The sequence below is a fragment of the Scleropages formosus genome, chromosome 25 (assembly GCF_900964775.1).
Source record: "Scleropages formosus chromosome 25, fSclFor1.1, whole genome shotgun sequence".
Lineage (NCBI taxonomy): Eukaryota > Metazoa > Chordata > Actinopteri > Osteoglossiformes > Osteoglossidae > Scleropages > Scleropages formosus.
In genome coordinates, this window is record NC_041830.1 from 18,880,048 (window position 1) to 18,892,947 (window position 12,900).

A 12,900-nucleotide genomic window follows, 5' to 3' on the forward strand; every position below is an offset into this window, starting at 1 on the left:
GAGCATGTGTGCCAGGACTCCAACGACAGCACCTGTGTGCAGGAGCAGCCGTGTTTGGTTTGTGCCAGCGGACACACTCGGACAGGCCTCCCCTCCACGCTGCTCCGGATGTCATTCTTACTTATTCAATGCGATCGCTTTCCCGCGGCACAATGGAGGAGTGTCTCACCGAGTCTCCCTCATGGACCGCGCTCAGTCGGACAAAACAGACGGTCATGAGCGCAACTGTGAGCAGGACCGTGGGGGGGGGGGTTGCGGGGGGTGGAGCCACAGAGAGCGAGCAAGGGATGAATTCCATGGAAGACAGGAAGCGAGGGGGGGGACACTTTTATTCCACGACCATTTGGGCTACAGAGACAATGTCATGTGAGGGCACTGGCCACAGAGTGTAGCTAACTAGTCGGTGGGGGGGGGCAGTAACCCCTGGCCTTATAGGCTTCTATGGGGGCGGGGAGGTCGTTCCAGGTTCAGGCACTGGGTTAGCTGTCGGTCCATGTGCCGCTTCAGGTCCATCCCAGCTGTAGTCTCCCTGCATGGGGGCGCTGAAGTCTCGGAACACTGGCAGCTCACAGGTGTCGGGGTAGAGCAGGTAGCCGCTGAAGGTGCTGCTGGTCTCGGCCGCTGTGAACATGCCATTGTAGAAGTCCTTGACCTGCAGCCACACCTGGTCCCTCGCCGCCAGGTGCAGCACCATGAGCTGCGAGACACCGACGTTGTCGCTGAGCGACGTGGACCTCGCCACGGGGCGGAAGTTGGCATACAGCCCCACTTTGAGGGGCCTCCCGAAGACGGCCAGGTTGTAGCTGAAGACATAGGTGCCGTTGACGGGAGCCTGGTAGACGCCCATATCTGGGTTGTAGTTGTTCTGCACGTTGTAGAGCACTCGCCTGAAGGCCACCGGTTGGTCTGCCATCGGGTAGTTGACATCCAGAGCAGCCGAGAAGGCCGACTGGATGGTGGGACTGCAGGGCCCTGGCAAACCCTCCTCACCTATGCCCCCCTTTTGCCCGTTGAGGCCCGGTGGCCCCTGGAAGCCCTGCTCCCCTTTGTCACCCGGACTTCCCGGTGCTCCTTTATCGCCCTTCTCCCCCTCGACTCCATCGCGGCAGTTACACATGCCCTCTGGCCCTTGGTCTCCCTTCGGCCCCTGTGGACCCGGCAACCCTGTAGGACCCATCAGTCCCATGTCGCCCTTCTGGCCCTGTGGTCCCATTAGCCCCTGTACCCCTTGCAAACCCCTGGGTCCCACAGGTCCCGGTGCACCCTGCTCCCCCCGGGCCCCTCTATGGTCGAGCAGGTGTCGGGACATTCTCCAGGCTCCCCCGGGGGCCCTGCTTCTCCATGAGGTCCCATCATACCTTGGTCCCCCTTGTCTCCTGGAGAAGATGAGAAGCAGAGATGAGCAGGTGCTTCACGAGAGATGAGCGACAGAAAGTCGTCCCGCCTCCCAGCCACGGTTCAAGCGCACTACCTTTGAAGCCGCGATCTCCCTTCGGGCCAGGGAAGCCCTGAAGGCCCTCATCTCCCTTGTCTCATCATCACCTTTCTGTCCTGTGGGGCACACGGCCATCGCACTGTCATCGCATGAGTCACTAATAGCACTGGAAAGGAGAATCCCCAAAACAGCACAACCTACATGCCCCCACCCCAGTACAGTATAGCAAGTTTATTTACAAATAAGAAAGTTGCAGACAAATAAAGGTTCCAGATGAGAAAAGCTAGTTTGTTTGCTTTCTAGCCTCGTGGATGATCATCACAGTAATAAAAATCGTTTCTCCTGTAGCGTCATGTGTGTCCTGAGCGATGATGCATGTAGTGATGACAGGCGTATGACTGACTGATGACCGACTGCTAGCATTGATTGACTGATGGCTGAATTATTTATAACTCAGTCTAACTGACCGATCGATGAATTGAACTGACTGAGTAATGACTCTGTATTTCTGAGTGGTTGATCGTTCCCTGTAAGTGATCGATGGGTGGACTGTATAAAGTACCGATTTTAGCATCTCGTTTAGGACGTCTGGCAAACTTGCGCCAACGTGTTTTGCGTTGAAATGTTAAATTTTTTGTCCTCGACACAAAATGAACCGCGTATCGGAACACCGGAGTCATAGTGCGATGTGCTGTCGTGCCGTCGTCATCGAGCTCTTACCCTTCAGTCCCCTGGGGCCCATAAAGCCCGGGCGGCCCCTCAGCCCAGTGAATCCTCTCGTCCCTGGGCTCCCAGGGCGGCCTATGGGGAGCAAGCGGAGAACGGGACACGTCGGGGATTAGGACAGTTAGCACTGTTAGGACGGCTCGGCTCACTGTGCCGAGGAGGAGAAGCAGGAGAGTGCCCCACCTGGCAGCCCGCTGCTTCCTTTCTCGCCCTTGGCTCCCGGGGAGCCCTTGCAGTACCAACAGACGCAGGACCAGGGGATGACCGGGAGCTGCACGTCCGGGGCCTCCATCAGCATCTGGCATAAGGCTGGGTCTACATCTCCGGGCTGCACAGGGCCCATGTCCCCCATGTCCCCAAACAGGCGACTCGAGCGCGTCAAATTGCCGCCATTGGGGAAGCCGTCTTCAAGGCCGGTGGGAGGCATGATCATCGCCACGGAAACAGAGAGCAAAAGCAGCACTCCCAAGAGGGAATGCGGGGTCTTCGGCCCCTGCGGAGGAGCGGACGGACAGCAGTGAGCAGCACCGAGCAGCAGTCGCACCCCCATCGAGCTTAGCCTGAGCTCCGCTTCCACGGTTGCCATCTAAATGCTTTCTGATCATGTCAGACACCCAGATCTCCTAGTGTATCATCTTTTTAAAAGGGGATTTAAAAAAAAAACATGTTACAACCCATTGAATAGCAGTTTGTGGGGACAACACATTTCCATCTTCCCTCATTTTTGGTTTGCTCAGAGCTAATAAAATACTGAAATAAAAAGTCTTACTTCTTTATTGTCCCTGCTTGTTTGTTATACTGAGCCTGACCAGTGAATATGGGTCGTGTTGCAGAGCTGTGAGATCTGGCATGGGTTCGAATTCAGCTCACAGGTGTGTGGAGTTCGCATTTTCTCCCCGCATCCAAAAGGGAAGGATGTACAGAAGAAAGCAGTAGTAAACAACCTCCTTAGCATGAAAAGCAAGGCAGTAGCTGCCGTGAGTCCCATTGGCCCACTCTAACCAGTAAATAACCGGCTGTATTGTTTACCTTTTACTGACTTGGCCTGAAAGGAACGACTCTGAAATGGTCCGAGTCCTACGTATCTGGTCGATCTTACCAGGTTGTGTGGCAGGGCTCCCGCTAACCTCCTCAGCCTCTCTCCACTGGTGTTCCGCAGGGCTCGTTACTCGGCCCCCTACTCTTCTCCATGTACACCTCTTCCCTCACTCCTGCCATCGTCTCCCGCGGATTCTCCTACCTCTGCTCTGCTACATCGACAATTCCAGCTCCACTGTCTGCTAAATGAGTAACTGTCAATGTAAATGTTATTGATCGGGTCATAGTGTCAAAAGTGACTTTAGAGCGAACAAAAGCCACACACAGTTACATCTGTCTGTTGAGGAGCTGCTGTATTTGCAAAATCTGTCTTTTTCTAATGGTTTACTTGCTTTAAAGCATATGCATTAAAGTCATGGTAATTATTTTGAGAGCACACATTTCATTAAACTTATGTGAGTGCATTAATAACATTTATATTCAGATTTATTGTAAAAGTGTGACATTTTTCCCACTGGTTCCTAACTTCCTCTTTTAAAATTTTCCTCATTCAGAAGTGACTTACAGCCAAGCTATTTAGTCCCGTTGACAGTCTGACACTTGCACTTTGTCCAACAAAGTCAGCGCTGGAGGCCCCTGCAATCACCTGCCCGGGTACTTCCTTCGCCTGTAGCTCACCTGTCCAGGTGCTCCAGCAGCAAGTAGCTCACCTGTCCAGCCAAGGCCCTGTCCAGGTGTGTGCTGCAGTGGAAGGTGATGTGGCAGAGAGAGGCACACTCACCAGAAGAGCAGAGCTCTGACTCATCTCCTGCAAGCCTGGTGCGCTCGAAATGAGAGACTCGGCTCAGCAGCGACTCCATTTAAGAGCGTCGCCGCAAACTCATCGCCAGGTGCATCTCGCCCTCTGCCCCCTTGAGACAAAACACAGGCACCACATAAACAACCTGATGGAACAAGGCACTCAGAAGTAGGACTTCTCCTTCTGCCCGTGCTCCACTCCGTTAAGAGATGTAAGATGACCTCATGAGCATCTCACATCATAGTCCCCGGAATAATAAAAATAATCGCGATAATAACGAGAATAATAATAATGGGCCTTTCTCCGGTTTCGCCCTCTAAAACTGTGGAGCTGATGTGCAGATAGGAGGTGGGGAGTGAAAGTGGATAGCGCTGGGATCGAACGGGTTCGAGAGCTCCAGTGCATGGAAACGGATCTGGCCTGGCCTACTTGCGGCTCTGTGTTTACTCGTTTACAGGAAGTCGGCCGCCCGACACTCTTTGCGTCCCCGTGCTCCTTCGGAACATCCGCAGTGCTCGCTCACCTTCCATACACAATGCACCACTCTCATCATCATTAATTCATTTTGCTAATGCTTTTCTCCAGAGAAACATACAGTCTTGAGCTACTTATGCTGATTTACATTTAGAGCTGGGCAATTTCTACTCTACCAGTTCAGCACCATGCTTGAGGGGCCAATGGCAGGAAGTGGGATTCAAACTGATGTCCTTCATTTTCAGTACAACAGCTCTAACCACTATGTCCCCCGCTGCCTGTGGGTCACATATGACGACTGTTTTCATAATAACACCCCATGCTGTATTTCTGCATCCTCTGTGACACCGCTCTGCCTAAAACAAAAGCTGGCCCCAAACCCATGACTTTAGAGTTTGGACCACTACCAACTTGTCAGGCTTTGAACAGCGGAGCCGTGGTGTGCGGTGGACATTGGTTCTGACCCTCTCGGAGGAGCGGAGAGCATAGGCTGCACTACTGGTTGTCCCCGGTGACAATGGAACCTCTTATTGACTCATTCATCCATGTCCCCCCTGAGGGACGATGGATCCAGAAACCTGATAGCAGAAATAAGGTCCCACACAAAGAGTTGATGGGGACGAAAGATGAGCACTTCATAACTGTCCTCATTTCCATGAAATAACACACACATTCCAGGCACATGAGCATGTGGGCAACAAAAAATAATAAAGTTTTATGCAGGTACTGTGTGATGAACGTCGGTGCATATGGTGAAAGAAACCATCTAACTGTACTTAAGACTCACACGGTTGCAGCTATGTCTCTTTCTCCTAATGTAATGAACACATTGTATTTTCTCTGAGATGTATGTCACTTTGGAGAAAAGAGTCTGATAAATGGTGGGGTGGTGCAGTGGGTTGGACCACTGTCCTGCTCTCCGGTGGGTCTGGGGTTCGAGTCCCGCTTGGGGTGCCTTGTGACGGACTGGCGTCCTATCCTGGGTGTGTCCCCTCCCCCTCTGGCGTTATGCCCTGTGTTACCGGGTAGGCTCCGGTTCCCCGCGACCCTGTACGGGATAAGCGGTTCTGAAAATGTGTGTGAGTCTGATAAATGAACACATGGACATCTAAATGTAGTAAATTCACATTGGCTGAGAAAGCAAAGGAGATCACTAATAGGGCAAAAGACTGTGCTGCACCCTCACAAAGTGTTCAGATCCTTCACACTTTGCTGTGAAATAGATCAAACTGAATCTTTTTCCCCATCAGTCACCACTAGATACCACACAATCATGAGGTGAAAAGGCATTTTTAGGAATTTCAGCTGAAAATGGAGAACAGAAGTCTCTCGTTACATAAGTATTCAGAGCCTTTACTCAGTACTTTGTAGGACCACCTTCAGCAGCAATTACAGCTACAAGTCTTCTAGGCAATGCTTCGACCAGCTTTGCACACCTGGATTTGGGCAGTTTCTCCCGTCTTCCTCTCAGATTCTCTCAAACTCTGTCGAGTTGGACGGGGGTGTCGGTGAACTCCCGTCTCCAGCTCTTTCCGCAGGTTTCCTATGGGCTTCACGCTGAGGCCAAAGGTGGGGGAGTTACACAGGGACACTCAGAGACTTGTTCCAAAGCCACTACAGCCTTGTCTTGACTGTGTGTTTTGGACCCTTGTCCTCTTTCTAGCAGCCACCATCACCAAGGACCTCATTTCAGTGCAACGCATTTCAGTCATCGTCTCAAAGGCTCACCGATGCCTTTGCATTCTCAGACATCTAATGTAATACAAACAGCGCTATCTCTACCACCAACATCTACATTTGCACAGGGGGGTTTGTCCTCGCTGGCTGCATTACATCCTGGTATGGCATCTGTTCAGCCCGGGAACCTAAAGTCTCTGTGGTGTAGTGCTTACACAGGGTGGTGGTGTAGAGTAGGGGGTGGGGCGGTGGGGTTGGCCTGGTCTGTCATCGGGACTCAGCTTCCTTCAATACAACATATTTAGTAACACACATTGCCTAAGAAAGGCCAGCTGTGTCACCAGAGACCGTGGCCATCCTGCAACGTCACTTTCCTTTTGCCTTCCCTCAGACAGAAGGGACAGAGCAATCGGCACTCTAACCCGAAGCCTCATCGTGCCAAAAGACCGGGTAAATAATTGTATGTGGATTAACACTCTAAGTCGCATTGGAGAAAAGCTTCAGCTAACTGAACAAATGTACATGTAATATGATGTACTATGTTTCACTGTGCACTCTACTCTGCATGCATTGCCTACAAACTTGAACTCAGCCAATCAAGGCCCCTCTCGTCAGAATACCCAATTTCACTACAAGTTCTGCTCTAGGAAGAGTTTTAGTGCTTCCAAACTTCTTCCAACCGACAATGATGGAGACCGCTTTGCTCCTGGGAACCTTCATCTCAATTTGCCAATTTTTTACGCTTCTCCGGCTCCATGTATTGACAAAGCCCAGTGTCAGAGGTCTACAAAGAGCTCCTTGGACTTCATGTCTTGGTGTGCCTGTGCCTTTCTAGGTCATGTCCAGTCAAGGGAATTTGCTACAGGTGGCCTACACTCAAGTTCTAGAGACATCTTGAAGATGGTCAATGGGATGCAAATGAGCTCAATTTGGAGTGTCACAGTAACAGGTATGAATATTTATGCAAATGGAAGATTTCGGAATTTTATTTTTAAAACAAAAAAGTCTAAAAATGTGTATTCCGTTTGTCATCGGGGTGTTGTGCTGCGACTGAGGGCAAAAAAGGCCCAACTGAAGGAACTTTAAAATACAGCAGGTGTACGGCTCAACACAGCGTGGAGGAAGTCAGGGGTCAGGGCTTTATGAAGGAACCATGCAAAATAGCACAGTTCATGTCTGATTTCCAGAACCGTTTCATCCCATGTGTGACTCACAAGATCACAAACGGTCACGTAATAAAGGCACTTATTTTGGATTATTCTTTGAACCCTACTACCTGGGTTAGATCTGAATCCTGCTCTCTAAGGACGAACGCAGAAATGATGGTGAGAGGAAGCATTTTTACAGACACTGCGGACCATCTCCAAAGGGAGACAATGACCACACAGAGTGTGTTCAAGAGACTGCTGTGAGGTGTTCTGACTGCTACTGGAGCTTCTCACCGCTGCAGCATCCAGATGGAGCACTCCGAGTCAGTCACTGGGTGGCGCTCTGTCTCTCGTTTCCCTTCTCCACAGTAGGAAGAGCACTTGCACAATGATGACTCCTCCTGGCAAGTCCAAGTTCTACCACTGGACCTTGATGATCCCCTTTACACCATGTTTCACTGTATCTTTTGGTAGCTCTGGTTTGCTTTCGGATTGTCATTTGCATATGTGTGCGAGGTGTGTGTGATTGTGTGTGAGGAGCGTGTGAAGTGTGTGAGAGGCGTGGGATCACTGTGGACAGCCCTATTGGACAAGTGAAGACTGTCAGACTGTGGACTCAAAGTAAACAGGACAGTTAGTCATTAACTCAGGTTAAATAGACCAACTGCCATTAACAGCCCACCTCATCTCTCAGGATGTAAGTAAATTGTTTTTATTTACTGCAATTAATATATTATAATGTTGGCATGTCTTTTTCTTTTGTTTCCAAGCTCTTGATATTCTGATATTCTGCACCTTCTGGCTCAATGTGTATGGGATTCACAGCCCAGTCATGATGGATGACACTTCTCTTGCTTTTTCAGATGAATTTGACCCAAACTGTGACACAACTAAAAGGGATTTAAAAAACTGCCAGTGAAACAAACATTTTAACGGAAACTGGGCCAGGATTCAAAATGAATCCTCTGTTCTCAGGTCACATTTTCTACATTTGCATACTCTCCCTATACTCTGCTCCAGAGTATGGTACGAATTACCGACACAGCGCACATGAACTGGGCACTGCTGTAAACAATTCATTTGCACAATTCACATCAAACTCATTTTCTGGCACTTGAACACAAGAAGGAGATATAATCAGTACGACATTCAGCTTTTGATAAATCCAACACCTAAATACAGTGGTTGATATATTTAAATATTCTCAGAAGGTACCAAGAGTTCCACTCAAGTGTGAAGGGTTACAAAGAGCTATTTGTAGATTCCACAGAAACACGGTGCTTGTTGTCTACACGGCTTCTACCGACAGAGTAGTGATTACAGGCACTCTGTTTATCTTTTCTGGCACTGTCTGTGTTCACAGCTTTGTTTGCAGCCATTTCACGGCGTGTCTTTTAGTTCTGTACGTCCACACTACTTTGCGCTGTTTGCGGTAACCGCGTGTCGCTTAGTTCCGTACGTCGACACTATCGGGAGCGTTTCCTCTGTTTGTTGGTTTGCTGTGTTGTTCTGAGAGTGTTTGTCCACAGTTTTGCCTGCTGTCTTATTCTTGTGATTCTGCAATGAGTCGTTTTGTTTGCAGTCACACTGAGAGACATGGAGCGTGTCCCCCTGAGTGTCTTGCTGCTTCTTGTCCTGTGGTTGTCCGGTGCCGCGGCCCAGTCAGGTAGAACCTTCTCTTTCATCCACCTGCTGCGACACTTCCTACTCGTCGCTGCGGAAAGTGCACATTAAACACACTGCAGTTCGGAGAAAAACATCGAGAACCTCTGGCGTTATCAGGAATTCTGTCGGAACGGCTCCGAAAATTTGTGCTCATCTTCATCAAAGACAATAATAAACACATACAGTCCTGTTTAACAAACACCACACACAAAAGTTATTTTTAATTTCTTTTTATTTTGTTTAATTACTAGTGGTGCCTCCTTTATTGGCAATCACCTCAACCACATGTTGTCATCTATAGCTGCTGGTTTCAGGCTATTCCTCTATACAAAACCATTGCAATTCTTGTACATTTTTGGGACATCTTCAGAAGAGTCTTCTTCAGATCACAGTGAGACTGAGGTCAGGACCCTGACTTTGCCATTATAAAATATGAAATTTTGTCCGCTTGAGCCTCTTTGTCATTTTGGACCATTGTCATGTTGGATGAGACTTATCTGGAAATTTATATCACGGACGGATGCCCTGACATTCTATGGGTGGCACGGTGGCACAGTGAGTAGCACTGCTGCCTCATAGTGCCTGAGTGGTATGAGAGAACATGGGTTTGATCCCTGCTCAGTGTGTGGAGTTTGCATGTTCTCCCCATGTTTGTGTGGGCTTCCTCTGGGTGCTCTGGTTTCCTCCCATAGTCTAAAGATGCTGTTCAGGTTCCCCCACACTGTGTGAGTGACACAGAGAGAGTGTGTTCCACTGATATATGGATGAGTGACCCATTGTAAGTAGTGTATCTAGCAGTGTAAGTCACTGCAGTGAATAAGGTGTGGGGGCATAGAGTTCATTGGAAGTCGCTTTGGGGAAAAGTGTATGCTAAGTGAATAAATGTAAAAGTATTTTGGAATTTCCCAATACAACTCAGAATTCATTAGGCCCTTAATGGCTGAAAGTGACTCAGGCACCAAAGCAGCCCCACACTATTGCACTCCCACCACCAGGCTTTGCAGTTTTTTTCTCCAAATGTAACGCTGTGCACATTTACCAAAAAGTTCCATTTCTGGCTCATCTGTTCACAGAACTTTGTTCCATTAGTGCTCTGCAACATCCAGGTGGTCTTTGCCAAACTTAATACAGGTAGCAATATTTTTCAGAGTGCAGTGATTTCCTCTACGGTGACATCCCATGAACAAACGAACACCGAACACCACGTTCAGTGTTTTTACATTCATGAACACGGGTGTCCTCAGGTACACATGATGCCTGCTCTTCCTTAGCCGTCACCCTTAGTGTTCTTTGTCCCTTGTCTGAGGATGGTAAGCTGCAACTTGCACTGATCTTCATAGGTCACCCACCCTTAGGGAGACAATCAGTGATGCTCAGTTTCTTCAACTGGTAAACTATCTTCCTGACTGTTGACTGATGGAGGCCCAAGTCTGAACAAATCCTTTTGTAACCTTTTCCAGTCTTATGACCTTCAAGAACCCTGCTTCTGGGGTCCCCTGAACACTATTTTGATTGAGTCATATTGCACTCCAATGGAATTCTGTTGTAAAGAACAGGTAACCAAAAATTCTGTGGTTTTTCATATGGCAGGGAAGGTGAAAGTCACACCTGAATTGATGTGAACATCTCATTCATTAATTGGAACATCTGACTTCAACTACTCTCTTTCCAAGATATCATTATCCTAGAAGTTCACAAACTTTTTCCATCAAGAACCTTGATTATTTAAACCATTTCTTCAATAAGGGGATAGGGAAACTTCCTGTCAGAGAGGGGACAGCTGGGAGTATAGTGGCTACAGCTGCTGCTGCCGCCGCCTTTGGACCCCAAGGTCCAAGGTTCAATCCTCACTTCTAGCTGTAGTATCCCAGAGCAAGGTATTTACCCTAAAATTGCTCCAGTAACATAATACAGCTGTATACATGGGTAAATTGCTGAAGGTTGACTAACAATTTAAGTCACTCTGGAGAAAAGTGTCAGCTAAATGAGTAAATGTAAGTAAAAATATGGGAAAACTGGGTGTGTGTGTTGCTTGTGATATGACAGTGTGTTCCTTCAGGAAGCATTCATGGCAAATTCCACAGAACTGGAAAGGTTTCACAAATCTCTTCTCACAACTGTATCACTGTGATGAGTTAGCCATTGGTACGAGCTCAGTGTTGGACACCCCACCCTCGCCATTTGCACCAGTGTTCCAGAGCAAATCCAAGGCCCACATGGTCCTGCGAGCCAAACGAGCCAACAGCTTCCTGGAGGAGATCAAGCCCCCATCGAAGGAGCGTGAGTGCGTGGAGGAGGTGTGCAACTTTGAGGAGGCCCGCGAGATCTTCCAGACACAGGAGGCCACGGTGAGGCAGCAGCCAGCTTCCATGTCCTTAATCAGTGTGCCCCTGACTGGAGAGTAGCTGATACTCGTACTGATGCCTTTGGTCTCCTTGTGTCTTCCAGCTGGAGTTCTGGATCGTGTACACAGGTAGGTGGACACATGATCCACGCAGCGCTCTCCACAGCCATTACTTCAGTCCTGCTCTCACCCACATCCGGTCTGCTTCAGATGGGAACCAGTGTGAACCTGACTTCTGCGTCAATGGAACCTGTGTGGACCAGTTCCAGTCCTTCGTCTGCAAGTGCAGACCAGGATTTGATGGGAAGTTCTGCGACCAACGTGAGAAGGAACTTTGCGATCCGTTTTGTGGCTGTGCTTGCAGAGGGCGCCGTCAGAAAGACCAGGGAAGACCGTCTTCTCTTTTTGCCATGTGTTCTGCTCAGGGAGCACAGCCAGAAACTGCTCGAAGGACAACGGCGACTGCGACCATGTCTGCATGGACAGTGTGGATGAACTCAGCCGCACCTGCGCCTGTCTGCCTGGCTACAGCCTCCAAGACAACTCTAGAACCTGCAGCCCCTCAGGTACATGGACCTCCTAACTCCATGTTGTATAAGTGGGGATGCAGGTTGCAGCACTGTGAACGAGTGTGTGTGCGTGCGTGTGTGTGTCTGCTCAGCGACATACGCATGTGGACAGCTGCCTGTGACCAAGTCCTCGGACAACAAGGCCTTCAAGACCCTGCAGCCATGGTTGGTGGGTGGCGAGGTGGGCAAGAAGGGCGAGAGTCCCTGGCAGGTAGGGCCTCCTGCAGGTGCCTTCCCACAGCGCCACGCGGAGAAACACGGTGCTGTTGGCATGTCTAGCTAAACACGTCTGTGGCCGTCAGGTGCTCATTCTCAACGAGAGAGGGAATCTTCACTGCGGCGGCGCTCTCATTGCCGAGTCCTGGGTCCTCACTGCAGCCCACTGCTTGGAGAGGAGCACTAAAGTCAGCGTGAGGCTGGGTGAGTCCCTCTTCTCCTGGAGACAGTGACCACTTTGCTGTGTGTGTCCCCTGGAGACCATGAGCACTTTGCTCTGTGTGTGTGTGTGCGTGTGTGTGTGTGTGTGTGTGTGTGTCTCCAGGCGACTACGAACGCTTTAAGGCTGAGTGCACCGAAGTGACCGTTTCAGTATCGGAGGCTGTCATCCACCCGGACTATGACACAGTGACCGTGGACAACGACATAGCCCTGCTGCACCTGGCCTCACCGGTCCAGTTCTCCACCTTCATCGTACCCGTGTGCCTCCCCAGCCGCCGGCTGGCCGAGCAGGTGCTGCACCGCAATGGGACCATGACCGTTGTCACTGGCTGGGGCAAGGAGGATGAGAACAAGAAGTATTTCAGTTCCGCCCTGAACTTCATAAAGGTGCCGCTGGTGGAACGTGGACTCTGCTCGCAGGTTATGCTCAACAACATCAGCGAGAACGTGCTGTGCGCAGGGTGGGGGCACGCGTCACGATGCCTGCGAGGGAGACAGTGGGGGGCCCATGGTCACACGCTACCGTGGCACCTGGTTCCTCATCGGCCTGGTGTCCTGGGGCGAAGGCTGCGGTCACCCTGAAAAAC

General features: G+C 49.9%; 1 protein-coding gene and 2 pseudogenes across 1 annotated transcript; 1 reads left to right on the plus strand and 2 right to left on the minus strand.

The window, feature by feature from the left end:
- Positions 1-412: 412 nt before the first annotated feature.
- On the minus strand, positions 413-1,570 carry LOC114909483 (inner ear-specific collagen-like; annotated as a pseudogene).
- A 541-nt stretch (positions 1,571-2,111) lies between these two features.
- Positions 2,112-2,780, minus strand: LOC114909484 (collagen alpha-2(IX) chain-like). The gene is made up of 2 exons (XM_029249004.1): positions 2,345-2,780; positions 2,112-2,236 (listed from the first exon to the last, which is right to left on the minus strand). The coding sequence occupies exons 1-2, from the start codon at positions 2,745-2,747 to the stop codon at positions 2,112-2,114; spliced, it is 528 nt and encodes a 175-aa protein (XP_029104837.1). The 5' UTR covers positions 2,748-2,780.
- Positions 2,781-7,767: 4,987 nt separating this feature from the next.
- Positions 7,768-12,896, plus strand: LOC114909485 (vitamin K-dependent protein C-like; annotated as a pseudogene).
- The last annotated feature ends 4 nt before the right edge of the window (positions 12,897-12,900 follow it).